This window comes from Mucor mucedo, assembly GCF_025094135.1.
Source record: "Mucor mucedo strain NRRL 3635 chromosome Unknown EV154scaffold_129, whole genome shotgun sequence".
Classification (NCBI taxonomy): Eukaryota; Fungi; Mucoromycota; class Mucoromycetes; order Mucorales; family Mucoraceae; genus Mucor; species Mucor mucedo.
In genome coordinates, this window is record NW_026252413.1 from 35,919 (window position 1) to 56,860 (window position 20,942).

The following is a 20,942-nucleotide window of genomic DNA, read 5'->3' on the forward strand; positions in this document are numbered from 1 at the left end:
AATTAAAACAATGTTCTATGTAGGTACTAATTCGAAAATAGGTATGTACAAGAGAAAGCATATCCCCTGAAACTTTTTATCGACAAACGATGATTTTGGAAAATAATACTATTGGATTATTATACAGCTTACGTATTCAGTTTACGGGTTACTACCCTTGCAAACATTGATGTTAAAAAACAAGAATGGGTGCCAAGGACGCAAGCATAACATTCAATAATTATAGATAATATCGAACAGATTTGCATAAAAAATCATTTGGTTTACCTAAATCAAACAGCATGTTACTCAATAATAATTTACCATGCGTCTGGATAGCTTACATCACGAATGATAACATTACTTTAAGATGATATCAGCATGTGTCAAAGTGGGCATATAGAACTTTTAAAAAATTACGGAGCGTACTTTCGATCTGGAGCGTTATCTTCTACCCAGATTTTTAAAATGACACAATAGCAAGTGCTGTATCCCACATTTTTTTTTCGGACCGTCACCACTTCAAACAACTAGTTGATTCTCATTGACTTCACTCTATGCGACATCATACCATCCTGGGTGTCATAAGTGAAGGGTTTTATTTAATAGGTATTTTCAACTTAAAATGACCCTCCTCAATTTACGCTATATCAACTGCCATGCCGTCTCCTGTGGATGCCATAATAAAGAATCGATTGTTTCCGACCAAACCAAAATTAGATACACTGGCTACTTCATACTTATTTTCGAAAAAGGGACTCCATTTTAGTTTACTGAGGGAGTTAGCTTTCTGTCAGGGTACATATATTTTATCGTTACCGAGTACCCATTGAAAGCCTTCAGTAAAGAATTGTGTAAACATGGCGGGAGGAGTGATGTCCTGTAAGGAGAAAAAGCTAATATTCAATAAGTTAAAGTTGATTGTGTGGTGGTCCAAGCATAATCTCGAAGAGAAAGACGATACAACAGCGATACAAAGACATCGAATTTAACAGGGATCAAGATATTTGACAACTTTTGCTGGAGATCAGCTATCAGCAAAAATTCGAGTGGCTTTTTTTTTTCTTTACTATCGTATTAAACAATTATGCAGTAAATTAACATAAATTATGGGTGTTGACAGTGCTGTTATTTTTAAAAAAGGAAAATAAAGCCTCTTGGTGTCACCAATATTAGTTTTTATTTTGGCCCGATTGGGCTGAAGGCGGAAATGAAATGAGCCTCAGCCAATTTCAAATTCTAATTTACTTACTTTCTCTCTGCTGCATTCTTTGAATTCATTTCGACTAGCAACAATCGGCTTCGCAACTAGTCTTTTACCAAAATAACCATCTCGACATAACTCCAACAATCTTATTAATAAACAGCAGCTTCCATGTCGTTCCTAGCATCTATATTTGACATGTTTTTGGGATGTTGTATATCCAGTTCTAATCTCAGTATCAATGGAAGAGCATACCGCATTGTAAAGCTACTAGGAGAAGGGTAAACTTTGGTAATTCCCACTGTGGTATATATGGTATATTAAAGATGTTTTTCTTGTTATTTAGAGGGTTTTCATTTGTTTATCTAGCCCAGGATGGGTCAGGTAATTTATATGCTTTAAAGAAGATTCGTTGTACATTAGGTACAGAGGAAGCAGATTTAGCACAAAGAGAAGTGGATATATATCGATTATTTTCTCATAAAAATATCATCAAGTTGTTGGTAAGGTTTCGTGTCATTTTATCGGAATATTTGTTTAACCTTTTTATCTTTTATGTAGGATTCTAGTACAATTACAGAGTCGGATGGTAGTAAGACGATTTATATATTTCTTCCCTATTACAAGGTAAATACACTAACATACATTAGAAAAGGAATTTGTGCTGAGATTTTAAATAGAGAGGTAATTTGCAAGATGCAATCAACAAACATAATTTAAACAAGACGCATTTCCCTGAATCCGATATGATTCGCATGTTTCGAGAAATTTGTGTGGCTGTGAAAGCCCTGCATACATACAAGGCTCAAGGTGGCGCTCGGGTTATGTACGAACCCAGTCAGGTTATTTCCACTGAAGATGAAAATCGACAAGATGAAGCACTATTAAGCCGTAACCCACAAGATGAATCGAGCGGCGGTGAGCAAGTAGCTGTTGGAAAGAGAGGAGAAATGGTTCCCTGGGCACACAGAGATATCAAACCAGGGTAAGTTTTATAACATATATAAACAGATGAATACGACCAGTTACTAAAGAATACTAGAAATGTGTTGATTGCTGACGATGGAGAGACTCCTATATTGATGGATTTTGGCTCTGCGTGTCCTGCCCGGATTCATATTGAAAATAGACAGCAAGCGCTGTCACAACAAGATCTTGCAGCTGAGCAATGTACAATGCCCTATAGGGCACCTGAATTATTTGATGTAAAGACTGGTACAACATTGGATGAAAAAGTGGATATCTGGTCATTAGGTTGCACACTCTTTGCTATGGCGTATGGGCAGTCTCCTTTTGAGGTCAACATGGACCAAGGTGGGTCTGTCGCATTAGCGGTGCTTAATAACCAGTATAAGTTTCCTGCCAAAGACGATCATTATTCACAAGATGTCAAGGATGCTATTAAATGGATGTTAACAGCAAACCCTGCAGATCGACCAAACATTCACCAGGTAACTATGAAACTTGAAAATATGAAGGAAAAAAAACTCATCATTTCTCCTAGGTATTGCAAAGAATGGATGATATATCCAAAGAGACTAGTTCAAACGAATAATAAAAAAGTCGCAAAAATTGTATTTTATAATGAGATAAGACGTGATGATATAAAAAAGAAGGGGGCATTTGTTTATTATTTGTGTTATGGCTCAAATTGTGTAATTTGATAAGAATTTTAGTCATAAGAAAACAGATAGTCTTATCTTTTCAAGCCTAATCAGGTTGATGACGATGAGGATGGTGTTAATTGATACCTTGATAAAAATGAGGTTGATGAAGGTGGCGGTGGTGGAGGTGAAGAAGGTGCTTGTTTTTTTTCTGATTCAGTATTGTAAAGAGAGGGTATAGCTTCAAATAAGGATGGAATACTTTTTTTAAACGCGGAAGGTGATGTGGGTTTATCCGCATTGGCTGCCATGCCGAGCATCATTAGTGAAGTTAATAAATTTTTTTCTTGGCTAGCAGTTTCTGTGGCAGGGGAGGATTGTCTTTGAAGGTTCATTATGGTCATTACGGATTCTACTGTTTTTAATATTTCACTGGTTTGTGATAGTAATTTTGTTACATGTTCAAGTTCTTTTTCAAGGTGTTCTCTACGTGCTTCTAAATTTTTTTGAAAATTTGATGGTTCGAGTATCATATTTGATAATATAGATGATATAGATGATGTATTATTTGCTGCATCATTATTTGTTGTTATACTTATTAATGACTTTAATGTGGATAGTAAGATGTTTTCATTGTTAGCGTTCACATTTTCTTGTTGTTTTAAAATATCATTTGCCATTAGAAGAGATGCTGGTGGTGATGGGGGTGGTATTGAACTTGAATAAGAAGGATGTGAATAACGCTTTCTTTTAACACCGGGTTCGTTTGTATTATCAACCACAATATCTGATGGGGCTGGAGAGATTATTGGTAGACTATCCATGCCTAGTTGTTGTGGTAAACTATTAAATCTTTTGCGTCTTTTGATAACGTTCCTCTTCATTGTGATGGGTCTTTGGACATTGTGAAGTTTGAAATATAATCCACATGCATTGCAGATAGTATTTCCAGTTTCATCTCTTCTCCACAATGGAGTTGTATTTGTTTCACAATTAAAGCACTGAATAACAGGTGGAGTCCACCTTATGCTACTTCGCTGCCAGCAATGACGACAACCTTGACAGTTTTCTCTGGAATGTTGTTGTTGTTGTTGTTGTTCTGAACTTGATTGATCTGGAGGTGACAACATTTTTAGTTTGATAAATGTATAAAAATGTGAAGGGAAAGAAAAAAAGAAGGGAAAGTGAGGCTTGAAGGTCTATTTAAATGAATAAATTGATAACAATTATTATGGGTTTGATTGGTCTGTGATAAAGTCAGCAATTCTTACATTTTTATACTTGACAAACGATAAGATACAAGCTTATATTACAATAAGGGTCAAAAAGGGCGTTATCATTTTATAATTAAATCACTTCCCTATCCGGTACCCCACATACTAATTGACTGATAAAGGATAAAGGCTGTGATACAACAAATAAACTTGTGACTTGATTCAATATACCTTATCTCTCTCACTACCTCATTTGTTATTGTTTTCTCCCCCTTTTTTTAAGAAGAAAGTCTCTTATAAAACAATAACAAAAACAAAGTTTTTCTTTGCCACATCAAATTATGATCATTGCTTTAATATTTATACTTTTGTTTCAATACGTGTATAATGATGATCACCTTCAATTTGGTTTTGGTACTGCAGCTACCGCGTCGTTTAAAAATTATCATATTCGAGTGAAACAACCGATATCGTGCGAAAATAGTGTTCAAGTAAGACCAAAAAAAAAAAAAAAATCCCTTCAGTTTCCCATTAAAATTGTTTGATAGTATTCTGGGTATATTGACAATCTCGTTACAAATGAACATGTCTTTTTTATTTTTTTGGAATCGCGTTTTGCACCAAAGACAGACCCAGTTATACTCTCTCTTAACGGTCAACTGGGTTGTTCCTCTATAACAAATGTATGGTTTGAAACGGGGTAAGTCCTTTTCTCTTTTAATGCATAAATTTCTAAAAAAGGCGATTCTTGTTCGTTTTAGTCTTTGCCTGGTCAAAAAAGCTGGCATTGAAACGAATCCGTTTAGCTTTAATAATATCGCGAATATCCTTTATGTTGATCAGGTAGGAAAATCATACAAACAATAGATAAGATATACTCATCACATGGTTTAGCCAACAGGCGTAGGTTATAGCTATTCATCTGGAAAGAAACCATCCACTTGTGCTCAAGTGACAGAAACCATTTATTGGTTTTTGCAATCCTTTTTTACAGAATTTAAACAATTTGCTCGTAACGATTTTCATATCGCGGGAACTTCTTATGGTACCACTGCCCTATTTTTTTTTTTTTTTTTTTTTTTACCAGTATTAAACTTTTTTTTTTCCAGCTAGTCATTTTGTACCTTCTTTGGCAACTCATATCATTCGTGAAAATAGATACGCTTCTTCCTCAAATAAACTCCCTATCCAATTGGCATCTATCATCCTTGGCAACGGTTATATCAACCCTCGTGCACACAAATTATCATATGCTGAATACTCCTGTGATAATAACAAATGTACGTTTGATTACTTCTAGTTCATGATTTCCTGATATTAATTATTATTATCTTCCGTAGACAAGCCTATCTATGATAAAGTGACTTGTCAAAAAATGAAGACTAACCGTAGACAATGTAACTATTTACTAAATCAATGTGATTCTTGTACTCCCTCTCTTCTTTATTGCAAAAGGACCCTGGTGGATCCATTTTATTCAAAAACTCATCTCAATCCTTATGATATTCGAAAAACCTGTCTACTTAACAATCATATAGACTCTTGTTATTCCGAGATACAGGACATTGTAGAATATGCTAATAGCCAGGAAGTGAAAACCGAATATGGTATTGATTCTGAAGCAGGTGAATTTCAGAATTGTAACAGCCATGTGAAAGCCCGTTTTGATATGACCAAGGATAGGTAAACCCCTCTCCCCATAATCATTAGTCTTGATACACTAACCTTATTAAAACATTAGTTTGGTAAATACGATGGATCAGATTGAAAAAGTATTAGCTACAAATATTCGTGTGTTAGTTTATGCAGGTGACATGAATTGGTATAACAACTGGTACGGACAAACAGATTGGCTTTCCAAACTCGATTGGATTGGTCAAGTGGGTTTCAATGACGCAAAAGATAAAGATTGGTTTAGTTACGTCTCTGGTCAGAAGGCTGGTACTGTTAAGAGTTTTTTAAATCTCTCCTTCGTCAAAGTTTTTAATGCTGGTTACTATGTAAGATTGATTTTATGTATCTTAAATCACTCCCCAGCTAATTATATGAACCAGTCAATTTACGATCAACCAGCTAATATGATTGACTTGTATTCAAGGTGGGTCATGAATGTGTCTCTTGGCTATTAATAACATATAGTTTGTGCACGTCTCCTTTTTTTTTTGTACGTGTGTAGTAGTAATTTATTAAGTAATGATTAAAAAGTAATTATTGATATTTTTACGCAAGCACAAACACAAAACTTGAGATTATAGTGACTAAAATGGTAGCCTTCAGAATGGCCAGTGAATAAGCATTACTAGCACTTTTAGGAAATCTACCGGAAGATATTTGATTGTCAAGTCCACCTGGTGTCTTTGACTCGGGCATGACTACAAAAAACATACAATGATGAGTATTTTGTTTTGTTCTGTAATAAGTGGGGTAAAAATCATACCGGCATTAGCACCAACAATGCGCAAATTTCCAGAATTGCAATGATAAGGAGCTGCTCCAAGCGTCATATAATCTAATGAGAAGAAGAAGAATGAATATGATGGTACGGGAGTAAACTAAAAGGAAAACTTGCATGCGTTAGAAGGGATAAGATTTCTAGGTAGCTCAACAACCATTTTTCCCGGTTCAGTTACTACATCTGATGCAAGTATGATTGGCTTTTGATTTGCACCGTCTGACTGGATTAAATAGACACTGGGAAATGCTTCTACATGTGAATTTGACCTGGGAAGATAACGAAACATTGGATGATTAAAAAAAAAGAATTTTACTGTTTTATCTAATCAATTATTTTTACCACATTATTTTCATTTTTTCTCCGGCTGTAACGATAGTGTTACCGATAGGATTTGTAACTAGATAACACGTTATTACACAAAGAAAGAAAATTATCAGTTATAGACAAAATTACCAATGCAGTCCTCTTGGATATCATTGATAAGCGCATGAGCCACTGTCGCCAAAATTAGTAATAGAAATGCTTTCATAAAAAAATAGTTTTTTGTTTTTGAAAATATAAACAAAAAGATTTAATGACATTTTCCTAAATCATTTATAATCGCTAAATAAATTTGAGACATCAGGAATAAATATGGAATATATAATCGGAATCAATAGCTTGTCAATGGCCACTCTTGATTTGAGGTTACACCTTTCTCGAATATTGATAAACAGGTCTCGGCAATCTTCAGGGTGATCCTTTTCACTTTTTTCTGGGCCAGTCGTCGGTTGTTTAATTTGTTTTTTACCCTTTTGCGAAAGTCTTTACATCAACCAGTATGTATGTGAAGCTCTCCAACATGGATGCCATCATTGGGGTTATTTTCTCTATCAACGTGTGGGAAAAAAAATTCCAGAAACTTTATTTATCATTAATGCCGATTTGGAATGAAAGGAAAACCACTAACTGGCTCTTGATGTGTAGCACCAGTAACACCATACTATGCCTTTTTCTCTCTTGAAAATGCTGAATACCACATATCTATCTACCATAGATAAGCCAGAAAATTAGTATTGTTTTTCTTCTATTTCTGGCAATACCGAAAAAGAGGCTCAAGGCACCTCATGGAGTTAAGGGAAAATGATTTATTTTGACGTTTTGAAGCTCCTCTTTTAAGGAGTGTGGGTAGTTTTTTCGGAAATAGGTATTTCCGGCTTAACAATGATGAAACAAGATGTGTCCTTATTATTGCTTTGATAGCTGACTTTCTGTGCATAGTACAACGATATAAAAAATTGATACACCATATCTTTACCTTTAGGGTTGACTTTATCATCTTGATTTTTTACTTGTTCCACACTAGTTTTGAGTACTTAATTAAATTTAAACAATGAGAAGTAAATGGTCAATTTATCCAAAGTATGGTCTTCAATTGATTTTAGAGAGAGAGATGACATTTGTTACGTTCTATGATATTTTTTTTTTGTTTGATTCTCTCTATTCGCGAACATTAGTAAATTAAATGACCGGTATTAAATAAGAACAAGACATATTTTGAAATTTTATACGTGAACAAACATGATTAAAGCATCTTCTTGATGCTTTAAGTTACAGACTTGTTTTATATTAATATAGAACAAGATTGTCTAAAGGTTTATTACACCTATTTTTGCTATAAATCTTTTACTTCAATACGATATACTAGTTGTGGTCTTGAGGTTTCTCTTTGATCAAAACCTGCACATACATTCGGATTTTCTAACGAGTGAATGAAAGCCAATGTTAAACTAGAAAATTGATAAATTTTAAAGTAAAACTTCGTCTTCTTTAGCGATTTCTCATGTAAAAGCATTATGTTAGATGCGCTGAGTTTTAAATATTTCCATGAAAAAGGGCCACTGCTTTTATTTTTGTTGCTCTTTTTACTGAAGTCATTTTCTCTAAAATAAGCATGTCAAGTAGTTACCTCTCTGATTCTTTTCCTTACGAAAACGAGGATGAAGAAGAAAATTTACACGTAATAAACATTTATTAAAAAAATGCAAAGTCCAAAATCTATGAAAATAAAGTATTGACAGCCCTTTTTAACATAGGAGGAGTCAGCCTATAGCGATGCCATTATGTTTGCCATTGACTGTAGCGAATCCATGTTAACAGTGACAGACGGTGAAATTCCAGTCATTGTGGCATTGAAAAGTGTTCGAAGTACTATCCTAAGCAAGATCGCAAGTAGTCCAAGAGACCAAATTGGCGTCGTACTGTATGCTACGGTATGTTACTTTGTACGCGGTAAACATCCGTAGTCACCAACCTTTTTTTTTGTAGAGGGAAAGTAATAACTCTGCACAAAAAGACCATATTTGTGTTATGTGTCCCTTGGATGTTCCTGATGTACCGCGTATCAAGGAACTCGATGCGCTTATTCAAGGTAAAATTCAAGACTGACATATATCTATATTCTTTTGCTGATACGATAATCCCTTAGATGTATCCATGTTTAAGATAATGTACGGATCAACTAACTTTCTTTTCCCCATTGGGGACGTGTTCTCGGTTCTATCTGATGCCATGTCAAAAGCTCCAAAGACCTCCAAAAAACGTGTCTTCTTGATCACAAATAATGATGATCCAACAGGTGATAATCCTGTTTTTAAGAAGACTTCCATACAGAGAGCAAAGGTTGGATGATTTACTCTTCCGGTTTTAGAGAAATACTAACCTTGTAATTTATCAGGATCTGTGTGCTGATAATACCATTACCTTATTTGGATTGGATACGGCTGAGAAAGTATTTGATACAAACAAGTTTTACAAGGTAATTCAAACAAAACAGGTAGTAACCCTGTAAATCTGACCTGCAGAAAAAACGAATAGGATATCGCATCATTTGGTGAAGAGGACTTTGGAACTGGAACTAAAACCGGACAATTGACGAGTTTGATGGATATGGTAGAAACTAGCAGTAAACAACCACGATCTGCTTTCCGAATTCCGTTCGAAATTGCGCCAGGTTTGACCATTGGTGTTAAAGGCTATAATTTGGTCATTGAAGAAAGAATTCCTCACCCTAAAAAGTTTACTACAAACGCCGAGAAAATCGAAGAGGTTGTGGTAGAAACGAGCTATCGATGTGTGGTAAGAATTTTGCATTAAACATCTCTTTGTAATTCTAAAAGCAAAACAAACAAACAAAAAAATAGGATACAGGAAAAGCCCTTGCGACAACAGATATTAAAATAGGGTATGAGTTTGGAGAAGAAATTATTGAATTTTCAAAAGAAGACATTAGCAAACTTAAAACTGTTCGTGATCCAAGTAAGTAAATTTATTGTGTCAATTAATACGTCTGACTCATGGGTTTATATAAAGGTCTTCTAGTCCTGGTATTCAAAAAGAAGACTGAACTGAAAGATTACCATCAAATTTCACATCCATACTTCATCTATCCTGATGACTCGGTAATACTTGCTTCAGCGTATAAAAACAATACTCATATATCAACCAATCAATAATGTTATTATAGAGCTATATTGGAAGTGCTAAAACCTTTATGGTATTATTAAACACCCTATTGAAAAAAGATCAGATCGGCATTTGCTCCTTGGTGACGAGAAGAAATACTATTCCAAGGATCGTTGCTCTTGTGCCACAGGTAAGCAATATTATGCAAAAGCTTTGAATAAAAAATTAATCAAATGACACTTTATAGATTGAGAAGACAGATCCACAGGGAAATCAAACACAGCCCCCTGGATTCCAATTAGTTAAGCTACCTTATGCTGATGAAATCAGACCTGTCCCACCTGTCGTTACTCCTGTCAAGGGTAAGAGTATAAGTAAAAAACGTACCATTTGCTAATTAGTATATGTTAACTATAGTTAACGACCCTGCACGTGAGGCTGCCAAAGATCTTATTCGCAAATATGAAATTGAGTATGATCCTTCGAAATATCACAATCCAGGTACGTATGATATTGTGGCTTTTTGGGATAAGATGTTCATTCGACTTTTTGTTTTGTATGTATGTAGCTATTCTGAACCATAAGATTGCAGTTCAGAATATTGCACTTGGACGCGGACCTGAAGAAAAGCCAGTCGACACACTTCTTCCAGACTATCAATATATTGAACATGTAAGTGATTAGTTTATTGCTATTTTTTTTTAAATTTCACGGACTAAATCGATATGTTATAGAATCTTACAGCCGTAATTGATAACTTCAAGAACTTGGTTGGATTGGATGGCATTACTATTGCGGATTTGAATGACTATGCTGCACCAAGTGGATCCAAGCGAAAGGTATGTAGCGGCCATGCATGTAATAATTACACCTATTAACACCTCTAGTAGTCGGCTGTTGGTGATGATGATTCTCTTCTTGAAAGAAAGGCAAAGGCTTCTCATTTGAATATTCCTGAAATGTGGAAAGCAGGATTATTAACAAATGTAAGTGAAGGTAAAATGTTTAGGATATTTTACAAATGCTAAAAGAGGAATACTTTTAAGGCTACAAATCAATTATTGAAAGACTTTTTGACAACAAAAAGTATTCAACCAAAGAAACTCAAGAAAGATTTGATCACTCAAATTGACGAACATTTATCAAAAACCGAAGGAAAGTAAGGGAACTGGCCTTCTACTGTTCTAACTGCAGCAATTGTGTGTATAATAATAATAAAAGTCGTCCTTTGAAGCCAGTGAGTGTGGCTAAGCTTCAAATATTTTAAACACGTAACTGGTAATAGATATAGAATATTTTTATTTTACGGCGGGCACTGGTTATATGTTGGTAAATGCACCCGCATACAGACGGTCATAAAATGCAAGAATTTAAATGAAGTAGGGTTAAAAGATTTATACAATATATTAAAAAAAGGGAAGGGGAGGGGGGGATCTGTGATTTTTTTTTTTTTTTTTTTGGTGTAGTTTTTTTAGCTAAAGTTCTTCATCATTTCCATCATTTTACTCATATCAGGCATACCACCGCCACCTGGAGCCCCGCCGCCACGACCAAACATACCGCCCATTTGTCTTGCCATCTTTTGAATGCCCTCCATGCCACCCATTTGCTGTAACATTTGAGGAGGCACAAGGTTGGCCATACTTTGTTGCATTTTACCAATTTGAGCCATTTGGTTAGGGTTCATCTTTCTGGGATCTGTAGGCATGTTTTGCATCAAGCCGTTCTTTCCACCCATTGTCTTAACCATCTCTGCAAATCGTGTATATTGGGTCAAAATTTCTTGAACTTCATGCACGGTGGTACCAGAACCACGAGCAACACGAATGACTCTGTTGATATCATCAAATGGCTTATTATCGCCATCAAGCTCTATATATAAATTATCAGTGTCTCTGTAAAACACATAATTTTATAATATATTACCTGTGTCAGTCATACTATCCATGATACACATCATACGTTTAATACGCTTGGTGCCTTCTTGTTCCGTACCAGCCAACATCTCTGCAGGCATACCTGGTATATTTCCCATCAATTTTGAAAGGGGGCCCATTTTAGAGACTTGTTGAAATTGTTCGTACATGTCGCGAAGTGAATATTGACCTTTTTCGATATTCTTCATCAGTTTTTTGTTGTCGCCTAATTGCATTGTATCTTGCACTTGTTCAATCATGTCACGCATATCATGCATACCAAGCACTTTACGAATAAATGATCTAGGTTCGAAGCGTTCCATGTCTTGAAGATGTTCACCGGTACCGATGAAAATAATAGGACTATGTGTGGCTGCAACGCTAATGACAATGTATATGTCAGTTCCAAACTCTTGTTGAAAAATATATAAATATAAAATAAAAAAAACTTACGCGGAAATAGCTCCACCACCCTTAGCATGACCATCCATCTTGGTCATAATAATAGAACCAAAATCAGCAGCTTCCTTGAAAGCCTTTGCTTGGGATTCGGCAGCTTGACCAATGGTACCATCCATGACAAAGATAGTAGTATCTGGTTTCTGCAAAGGGTGTTAAAAGAAATTATAAGAGAGAGGAATGATGTAGACTTACGACAGCAGCGGAAATTTGCTTCATTTCCTCAAACAATTCAACTTCTTGCTTATGACGACCTGATGTATCGACAATGATAATTTCAAACTTATCAGCCTTGAATTTCTCCACACCTTCTAATGCAATGGCAACGGGATCTGATTCAGTGTAGCTACCATAGTAAGGGATTTTAGCTTTGGTGGCATTTTGCTTCAATTGATCAAAGGCACCAGCACGGAAAGTATCTGCACAGACAAGAGCGACTTTCCAGCCTTTGCGTTGATAGAAGGATGCGATCTTTGTACAGGTGGTTGTTTTACCCGCACCTTGAAGGCCAACCATCATAAAGATATTGGCACGACGCTTCACAGGTTTATAAGGCTCAACTTGAGGATCGACCAAGTTATATAATTCATCCATAACAGCCTATTCTTTTTCGTTTTCCGTTAGAGTTGTAATCTAATTTACGAATTTGCGATGTTCAGTTTACCTTTTCAATCATGCGTTTCTTGTTAGCACCATTGGCCAACTCGTCCAGGTTGACATTCTTTTTGATGTTGGCACGTAACTTTTGAACAAGCATGACATTGACATCAGATGCAAGCAAAGCACCACAAATTTCTCTAACCAAGGAATCAAGAACCTAATAGAAAAAAAAAAGATGTGAGTGTCATCATCTAGACCAAAGAAGCATCTGATGTATTTTACTTTCTCATCAATAACAGGGGCCTTTGTTAATTCGGTGAAGGCCGAATTAATCTTACGTCCTAAATCAGCTAAAACCATTGTTTATTTTTTTCTTATGAAAGTAAAAGAAAGAAAAAGATTTTTAAAGAAGCGATAATGAGAGAGAGAGAGAGGGAAATAAAATTAAAAAAAAAAGCGTGACGCTAATTTCAAATGGTTTGCAAGAAGCTTTCAACATCGAACAGATAATCGTGATAAGGTGCGTGAATATCTCCACTGCTCGTATCCTCGTCATCCGTCATCTCAACTTCCCCATCCGTCGTATCATAAAAGAATCCTACAGGAAAGGTGAATAGCTTAGCCAGATGATGAGAATAATGGATATTTTACCTTTGTGATCAAAGACTTCGTTGCTGAATGGATCAATAGCATCAATATCGTCAATTGAATCAAATTCAAACACGTCTTTGTCTTTATTGGTGTGTCTAAAGAATTGGTACGACAAATGATCCGCATTGCCAGAAAACACAGAATAGTCAATTATGCAGTCATCATCAGGCAAATAAGGCAACTCTATCTTTTCGTATCAGCCAAAAAAAAAAAAAAAACTACAAGTATATATTGTGCTTTACCGAATTCTCTGGGTGGACCGTACTCAACGTCTTTCTCAGTCAAGTCGGTGTTATCTGATTTAACTAAAGATTCATCAAGTTCCGTAAATGTATCCAATGGTGCGAGTGGTTCCATGTTGAATGCTCTTTTCATAATGGGTAATTCATCTTCAAGTGCGTCCTTCAGTTCTGTTGTATCGGCCTCAAATGAATCGAATGACATATCAAATGCAGGTGTCCATTGTTCTTCTATCATCCACAGCATATTTAATGATATTTTCTTTTTTAATTCAAAAGAATAGTTTACCTTGCTCTAGACGGCGAATGGTCTTTTCAACTGGTCCAAGATTTTGCTTCTTTGGTTTTAAATAGTGCTTGAGACCTGCCGTAGTAAATATATTAATATGCTACATTCACTATGTTTGTGTTTTGGTCACAGAAACACGCTACCAACTGCAGATTCTGATCGTTTAAGTGGAATGACAGACGTAGCTTCTACAAAGGATGTTGAGTACCGTGTCTATAGTGTTTATATATGTTTCTTTTTACTTTTTTCTCCGTCGTTTGAGTCGTCACCAATACTGAAATCGTCGTCTTTGAGAGAAGCAAAGGATTGTTTCATATTGAAGTCATTGGTGGTGAAAGACCTGTTCAAGCCGCTCTTACCGAACTGCTTTTGAAACTTGTTCTGAACAGGGCTTTCATGAACGAAGTTTTCATTAGAAAACGAATTGCTCTTCTTTATTAGTTCTCTTGGTTTACTCATTAAAAGAAATAAGGGGGTAAAAACAATTTTTTATTATTTTTTATTTTTTAAATCAGTTAAAGACGCATTAAGACGAGTCACACAACTCCACCAAGAGTTTACCTCTGGTTTGACCACCATGAATAGCATCCAGAGCTTCTCCGAGACGATCAAAAGGGTAAGTCTTGTATACAAAGGTTTTCAAAGCGCCTTGATCTATTAATTGGAAGAGACGATTCCACCACTTGTCAGCATCCTCCTTGTTGGTCATGTAGTGGTAGACACTACTTCCTTGGATACTACTATTTCTGGGAAATAGCTTGCTTATTTCAATCTACATAGAATATGAGTTTCACATCAAAAATACAAAATGAAATAAAAAAGATTACTTACTGGTGGGGGACGACCTGCAGCAAATCCGTAAGAAACAACCAAGCCATTGTATCGAAGAGTCTGGATGGAAGATTCTTCAAAGGAAGCACCACCTACACTATCCAACGAAAGGTGCACTCCTTCACCTTTGGTTATTTCCAACACGCGTTGGAGAATGTTTTCTGATTTGTAATTGATAACGTGATCTGCACCCAACTCCTTGACAAACGCAGCCTTCTCATCCGAGCTTGTGATGCCAATCGCTATGCCACCTTTTTGATGAACCAATTGCACCAAGATGCTTCCTACGCCACCTGCTGCTGCATGGATCAAGACATAATCGCCCTTTTTTACGTTATAAGCACTCTCTACCAATGTAATTGCTGTCAGACCTTGTGTAGCAATGGTAGCAATGGTTTCAAACGAGACATTATCAGGAATTTTGTGTGCTTTCAAGTCGAATTCATGATAAATAGAGTATTCAGCGTAAGATCCGTTTTCAAAAGATATGATACGGTCGCCGACTTTATAGTCTGTAACTCCTTTACCTACTTCCACAACTACGCCAGCACTAAACCGTTATAAATAAATAAAAATTAATACAAACTCACAAGCGTCGATTGTCCGATCATTTACCCTTCTGTTCCAAAAGTTCCGCTTGCAGGCATAGGAAAGATACCACGCGCTTGAAGAGAGTCTACGTAGTTGACACCCAAGACCTTGTTTTTTACAACAATGGTATTCTCTGTAGCAGCAGGGCGGGGAACTTGTACAAAGTTTATTTTATTATCTGTGCTTGTAGCAGCCAACATCTTTTTTATTTTTTGTTTAAAATGTAGATTCAATCAAGTCAAGTAAAAATTTGGGCTTATATAGCCTTGTTTTTGCTTTCGGCTATAATTTTTCCTGGGTCATCAATTGTTTAGGTTCATTTGTAAGCTTGTGTGCCCTTCTTCGAAACTGAGTAACGGGGAAACCCTAATCAGGTAACGGCTTTTTTTTTATGCCTGTGAGTTTATGTTGTAATATAGTATGCAATTGACGCATTACTATACCAGCTATTTTTGATTGACTATGCAATAAATATGCGATGTGAACTATACGGGCAGCATAATGTGTTTTCCATAATTGTCCATTATTTAACATATATTTTAGGCTAATTTATCTCCTGGTAGTAAGGCTGCGCAGTAAAGAATTGCTGACAGGTGGACCGTGCTACAAAGATTTTAGAAGAAAAACTGCTAACCCATTCGATAAAGTTGATTGCGTATGCTAAAAATCCGAAAAAAGACTCAACTAATATAGGAAGACAAATTTTATAATAAAGTAAATTGTATTCATACCAAAGCATATATAAGTAAAAATCACTATATATCTACATATATACTAAATAGTGGTTCCCCTTACTTAGGACTGTGCATATATTTTTGATGAAAGGAAAAAAAAGTATGGTCCAGTTCAGGGGAATAGATTTGCTTTCATGCAAACAATGCATTCCCATAATATCAAGTTGTACTTAAATACTTTGCTTTTTCACTTTTTATACGTTTACCGGCTGCAATTTGCAACTTCACAAAACTTTCCTTTTTCGGTATCTTTTCTTGCAAGAGATAGTCGTAAATGTGGCATTTTAATATTATAATCCCAAAGCATACAAAATGATTGCAGTCTATGGGGGGTTATCTTAGATATTGTTAATATTCAAAAGAATCTATTTATTTTGGCATTGTCCAACTTGTCTCTGTTCGAATTTTAAGACGAATCGTCAAGATGTCTAGGAAAATAGCTTGGGGTAGTAGTTTATTCTATACACAATACGAAATATTTATTTAATGCTCAGCTAAACAAATGATGATTAAACAAGTGATTATTGTAATCTGACGTGTAGTTCAAATTTTTCTGTTTATTACAAATAAAGAAGATCTGTTTTCTCTTCCATCGGTAAGAGGAAAATAAGATCTAGTACCTCATCCACACAAATTTACATTAAAAGAATTGATAAACAAAAATTGAGTGTAATATAAATATTCATTATAAACTATACGAATTACATTTGCAATGACAATGTGTTAGCATACAAAACGTATATTACATTTTGGCAACAGGATATTACTGCTACGGCCAGTGCTTTGTTCCTGACATTAATCGCTCTTCAAAAGCGTTGTTTAAATATCTTGGGCTCCCTTTTTAATGCAAACTGTATTCTTATTGAATACTTGCATTAAACAACAAGACACTCGATAAAAAACCTGGGTTCTAAAAGGGACCTTTCGAACTGATCATTATTGTTTGTTAATAACTAAGGAGCCCACTTTTTGGCATTCTGCCATGTTTTTGGTTTTGGGTTTGAAAATCTTCAAGCTGACTTTTGAGCAAGTAGCACAACGTAAGTAGCCAAAGCTGGATTTTGACACAAGCTCATTATAATAAAAATATCAATCGCAATTTCCATTTCCCATATTCAACACTGTTTCAAATTGATCAAATAAAACATCCATGCGAATCTTAAAAGAAAGGAATACATATCACGATAGAAGTGTAAGAGTGCTATCACTAAAAGAATAAAAGTTCGATCATCGAGAGCTTTATACTTAATTACGGGGTAGCTAATTTATACGGACACCGTTTTTTTTCGGTGTAAAAATATTTTTTTTTTTTTTTTTTTTTTTTTTTTTTTTGCACTGCAAAATATTATCAGGGACACCGTTTTTCTATATTCAAGACAATCTCACATTGACTAAAATGGCAGAAGAAGCTATTAAAGAAAGTGAACTGCTCATTCAAGAGTTTCTTACAGAGTTCACTAATGATGTTGAAATCAACGATGGCTTCGATCAAACGCTGGGAAAGGTCACCGTCGAACAAGAACTTCCCGACAAAAATATTATCTTGGACGAGTTTGACTGGGACTCTGTCGGTAACGCAGAAGATGTAGTAGAGAATGACGTGGAAAGTTACCAAAACGACTTTCCGGTAACATCCTTTGAGGAGACTGTTGGCAGCAGTGAAGCTGTCGTAAGTATGAAGGAAGCTTTTGAGAACGAGTTTCCTTGGAACAAAAGGTTTGCAGATAAAAACTCTGCAAAGGTCGAAATTCAGGATTTTTGCAAATCCAAAAATATTCCTTTTGAGACACTCAGAAGTGATAAGGTTTACCTCAAACTGGTCTGTAAGCATTTTGGAAGATATCGCAACACTAGAGGCGAAGAAAGTATGTATTTAGTGGCTTTATGGTTATTGTAGTTGCGTTAACAAAGATACAATAGATGACGAAAAAGTGGGAGAGGGTGTATTGAAAAGACCCAACCGAAAGAGTGGTAAAATTGGGTGTACAGCGTTCATTCACATCAAGATGGATACCAAGGATGTTGAGAAACACTGGTTTGTGTATAGACGCTGCTTTGATCACTGCCACCCTGTTAGCGACAATCGCGGGTTATACCACGTCAACAGAAAGCTGGAAGCTGACGATCAGGAATTTGCAATCAAGATGATGCAAAGTGGAAGGACTCCTAGTGTAGTATTAGAGGTAAGAACTTTGAAAATAGAAAGTGGGTGTTGAAGGGAGTTAGTATTATTTGTGATATATTTTATTTTAAATAAAGAAATGTTACTTGTATACTGTAAATCTACTTGCAAAAGTCATGATACCATTAATAACATGTAGTTTTTGTTTATTTAATGGTTTTATTCGTAGATGTTGAAAGCAAGAGATGTTTATAATGTTACTGTTACGGATCTCACGAACATCCAACAACGGTTCTGTAGAGATGATAGCATTTTTATTTGGGATTTTATCAAACAGCTCGAAACAACAAATCACCATGTTCGATATTTAACAAACGAGGATAATAGAATACGATCTATTTTTTTTATACATCAACATGGCATTGAAGAGGCACGTAAACTGTCTGAGTGTGTCGTTATTGATGCAACATATAAAACAAACTCTCATAAGATGGTGCTTTTAAAATTTGTTGTTGTTGGTGCTTTGCGTTCCAAAGAGAGACCCGATCAAATGACCACTGTTCCCATTGCCGGCTGTTGGATGGACAAGGAAACGGCAGAGAGATACGAATGGGCTATACAATCTTTTAAAGATATTGTGTGGCCTACAGGTACAGACGAAAAGTTGTTACCCCGGTGTTTTGTCACTGACGACGAAGAGGCTTTGTTAGCAGCTATTAAAACTGTTTTTCCCAACAGTAGTCAGATTCTTTGTTGGATACACATCCAACGAAACTTCCTTCTTCGATTTAAGAAGAGTTTAAATCCAAAATTGAAAGCCAATTGTAAACTACAAAGACAACTTCATTAGTATATATTTCGTGCACTAACTCGAATTATAACCCAATTAGATCCTGAAGTTCGGAACTTCTTGGCGATTGTTCAGAAAATGATTTTCCTCTGTAACACTTTAGACGAATTTAAAACTGCAAAAGTAGAATACGATGCTTTTGTATCCAAACCAGATGTCTGTACCAAAGACGGTGGAAGTTTGATGAGGAAATACTTGGAATTGTAAGTATTGATTTTATTACTGTTGGTTTTTTTGTAAAAACAATTTATAAATGTAAACATTTTAAACCGTGGAAAATTCAATAACCAATTTAATTAGCATGATGAGAAAAGTAAAATTATGGGCTGGGTATCATGTTAGTACCCTTATGCATATGGGTAAACGAACTTCCAACAGGGTAGAAGCAACGCATGCAAATACCAAGTGTTACACCAAAACGTCTTCTGAGAGTCTCGCTATTGTTTCTGAAAAAATTAAATCTTGGGCTCAAAAACGGGTAGGCTGTCATTATTTTAATATTTTATATCAATGGAAAATATTATAATATCATCTAATGATACGATTAATTTTAATGTAGGAGGAATATCGCGACTTGCAGTCAACAAGAGAGGCATTGACCCAGCAGCTAGTTTTACTCGATTCGGATTTGCAGACCAAAGTCAGTCATATCCAAATGAACATCACCAAGTTTGCACTTGAAAGTATCAAGTCTGAACTTGTAGAATTACGATTGGCCAGTGAGGGCCCAAACGATAATATTCATGTGCCTCCTGGAAAGCAAGCTTGCCTCTGTTCTTTGAGAAGAAACTTTAATCTGCCTTGTCGACACTCCTTGTCAAAGTTGCTTTCCGAGAATAATGGTGTTGTTCCTCTTAAGGCGATCTCCAAAAGATGGAGAACTTACTATCTTAAAGGAAGTGGTAAGTTTTTTTTAGGGATGTAGCTATACCATTTATATTTACAAACAAGTTTTACTCGACATTTACAGTTGCTACAATCGCTGAAATTACGAAAGAGCCCAGCAGAACATCTATCCCTTCGGACGAACCAGGCGACAACCAAAGTCGTTTGATGATCCGTTTTGAAAGATTTTCTTTGTTGCTGAAGACAGTAAGCAGTCAAAAGGAGTCAGAAGATATTTTAAAACGTCTTGACGACTTGTATCACGAGCTTGTAAGTAAGCCGTCAATCGAGTCAGCACTTCATCCGGCGACAGTTGTTTCTCAGAAGGAGTGTCCAAAGACTACGGAGAGAGAAACATTGGGGATTGAATACGTAGAAGATAGTGTCAAACAAGAACATAGAAGGCCCAAAGCTGATATAGCAGATAGCTCCCCAAAAGCGAAACGACCAAAACATAATACAAAGTAGCAAGCGAAGGCTAGAAAAACATTTTTATAATTGATCCAATTAAACTGTGAATTTCACTATAAAAGGTACAATGGTAAGGCCCTGGAATCGTTTGATAACAATCCGGCTCTTTTTGACCAACTGCATCCAATAAATGTTTCCCAGACATTAACCATGATAAATTTCCAGGGTAACGGTAATTGTGGATTCAGAGAAATGAGTCTTACATTGTTCGGTCACGAAGAGGGTTGGAGCCAAGTGAAAATATTAATGCTAAGCACTCTCCGCTCCTACCGATACATTTATGACACCATAGAGCTGGATATCTATTATTTTGAGAAAACATTGCATGCCAGAAAACCACCATGTCTTGACAGGAAGAATCATTACATGTGGTTCGATACTATCGGTTGCCCACAACTGGTAGC

The 20,942-nt window shown here is 35.8% G+C and overlaps 8 protein-coding genes across 8 annotated transcripts; 3 read left to right on the forward strand and 5 right to left on the reverse strand.

The window, feature by feature from the left end:
* Nucleotides 1-1,204: 1,204 nt before the first annotated feature.
* Nucleotides 1,205-2,770, forward strand: EV154DRAFT_606327 (other/NAK protein kinase). The gene is made up of 6 exons (XM_051607531.1): nucleotides 1,205-1,464; nucleotides 1,530-1,686; nucleotides 1,745-1,810; nucleotides 1,864-2,168; nucleotides 2,226-2,634; nucleotides 2,688-2,770. The coding sequence occupies exons 1-6, from the start codon at nucleotides 1,355-1,357 to the stop codon at nucleotides 2,736-2,738; spliced, it is 1,098 nt and encodes a 365-aa protein (XP_051452896.1). The 5' UTR covers nucleotides 1,205-1,354; the 3' UTR covers nucleotides 2,739-2,770.
* A 127-nt stretch (nucleotides 2,771-2,897) lies between these two features.
* Nucleotides 2,898-4,077, reverse strand: EV154DRAFT_471843 (uncharacterized protein; the record flags this gene model as incomplete). The annotated part of the gene is made up of 3 exons (XM_051597886.1): nucleotides 4,062-4,077; nucleotides 3,605-3,989; nucleotides 2,898-3,358 (listed from the first exon to the last, which is right to left on the reverse strand). Exons 2-3 carry the CDS (start codon nucleotides 3,915-3,917, stop codon nucleotides 2,898-2,900), a joined length of 774 nt encoding a protein of 257 aa, XP_051452897.1. The 5' UTR covers nucleotides 3,918-3,989; nucleotides 4,062-4,077.
* Nucleotides 4,078-4,258: 181 nt separating this feature from the next.
* On the forward strand, nucleotides 4,259-6,181 carry EV154DRAFT_524228 (Alpha/Beta hydrolase protein). The gene is made up of 8 exons (XM_051603181.1): nucleotides 4,259-4,492; nucleotides 4,550-4,701; nucleotides 4,763-4,844; nucleotides 4,896-5,046; nucleotides 5,111-5,281; nucleotides 5,342-5,684; nucleotides 5,743-6,001; nucleotides 6,056-6,181. Exons 1-8 carry the CDS (start codon nucleotides 4,343-4,345, stop codon nucleotides 6,128-6,130), a joined length of 1,383 nt encoding a protein of 460 aa, XP_051452898.1. The 5' UTR covers nucleotides 4,259-4,342; the 3' UTR covers nucleotides 6,131-6,181.
* Nucleotides 6,172-6,985, reverse strand: EV154DRAFT_545683 (uncharacterized protein; the record flags this gene model as incomplete). The annotated part of the gene is made up of 5 exons (XM_051604666.1): nucleotides 6,172-6,373; nucleotides 6,439-6,510; nucleotides 6,571-6,722; nucleotides 6,796-6,853; nucleotides 6,910-6,985. The coding sequence occupies 5 exons, from the start codon at nucleotides 6,983-6,985 to the stop codon at nucleotides 6,222-6,224; spliced, it is 510 nt and encodes a 169-aa protein (XP_051452899.1). The 3' UTR covers nucleotides 6,172-6,221.
* A 1,386-nt stretch (nucleotides 6,986-8,371) lies between these two features.
* Nucleotides 8,372-11,176, forward strand: EV154DRAFT_524238 (SPOC like C-terminal domain-containing protein). Its single transcript, XM_051603182.1, has 15 exons — nucleotides 8,372-8,455; nucleotides 8,532-8,708; nucleotides 8,764-8,866; nucleotides 8,924-9,117; nucleotides 9,173-9,253; nucleotides 9,313-9,573; nucleotides 9,639-9,753; nucleotides 9,808-9,896; nucleotides 9,962-10,090; nucleotides 10,148-10,262; nucleotides 10,318-10,401; nucleotides 10,469-10,572; nucleotides 10,635-10,739; nucleotides 10,791-10,886; nucleotides 10,947-11,176. Exons 1-15 carry the CDS (start codon nucleotides 8,390-8,392, stop codon nucleotides 11,061-11,063), a joined length of 1,836 nt encoding a protein of 611 aa, XP_051452900.1. The 5' UTR covers nucleotides 8,372-8,389; the 3' UTR covers nucleotides 11,064-11,176.
* A 160-nt stretch (nucleotides 11,177-11,336) lies between these two features.
* Nucleotides 11,337-13,277, reverse strand: EV154DRAFT_471851 (signal recognition particle 54 kDa protein). The gene is made up of 6 exons (XM_051597887.1): nucleotides 13,158-13,277; nucleotides 12,940-13,092; nucleotides 12,471-12,875; nucleotides 12,270-12,418; nucleotides 11,827-12,197; nucleotides 11,337-11,772 (listed from the first exon to the last, which is right to left on the reverse strand). Exons 1-6 carry the CDS (start codon nucleotides 13,233-13,235, stop codon nucleotides 11,372-11,374), a joined length of 1,557 nt encoding a protein of 518 aa, XP_051452901.1. The 5' UTR covers nucleotides 13,236-13,277; the 3' UTR covers nucleotides 11,337-11,371.
* On the reverse strand, nucleotides 13,278-14,561 carry EV154DRAFT_524245 (uncharacterized protein). The gene is made up of 6 exons (XM_051603183.1): nucleotides 14,297-14,561; nucleotides 14,198-14,242; nucleotides 14,055-14,129; nucleotides 13,769-13,996; nucleotides 13,527-13,709; nucleotides 13,278-13,473 (listed from the first exon to the last, which is right to left on the reverse strand). The coding sequence occupies exons 1-6, from the start codon at nucleotides 14,511-14,513 to the stop codon at nucleotides 13,346-13,348; spliced, it is 876 nt and encodes a 291-aa protein (XP_051452902.1). The 5' UTR covers nucleotides 14,514-14,561; the 3' UTR covers nucleotides 13,278-13,345.
* On the reverse strand, nucleotides 14,527-15,690 carry EV154DRAFT_450846 (uncharacterized protein). Its single transcript, XM_051597224.1, has 3 exons — nucleotides 15,501-15,690; nucleotides 14,886-15,435; nucleotides 14,527-14,826 (listed from the first exon to the last, which is right to left on the reverse strand). The coding sequence occupies exons 1-3, from the start codon at nucleotides 15,674-15,676 to the stop codon at nucleotides 14,581-14,583; spliced, it is 972 nt and encodes a 323-aa protein (XP_051452903.1). The 5' UTR covers nucleotides 15,677-15,690; the 3' UTR covers nucleotides 14,527-14,580.
* Nucleotides 15,691-20,942: the final 5,252 nt, after the last annotated feature.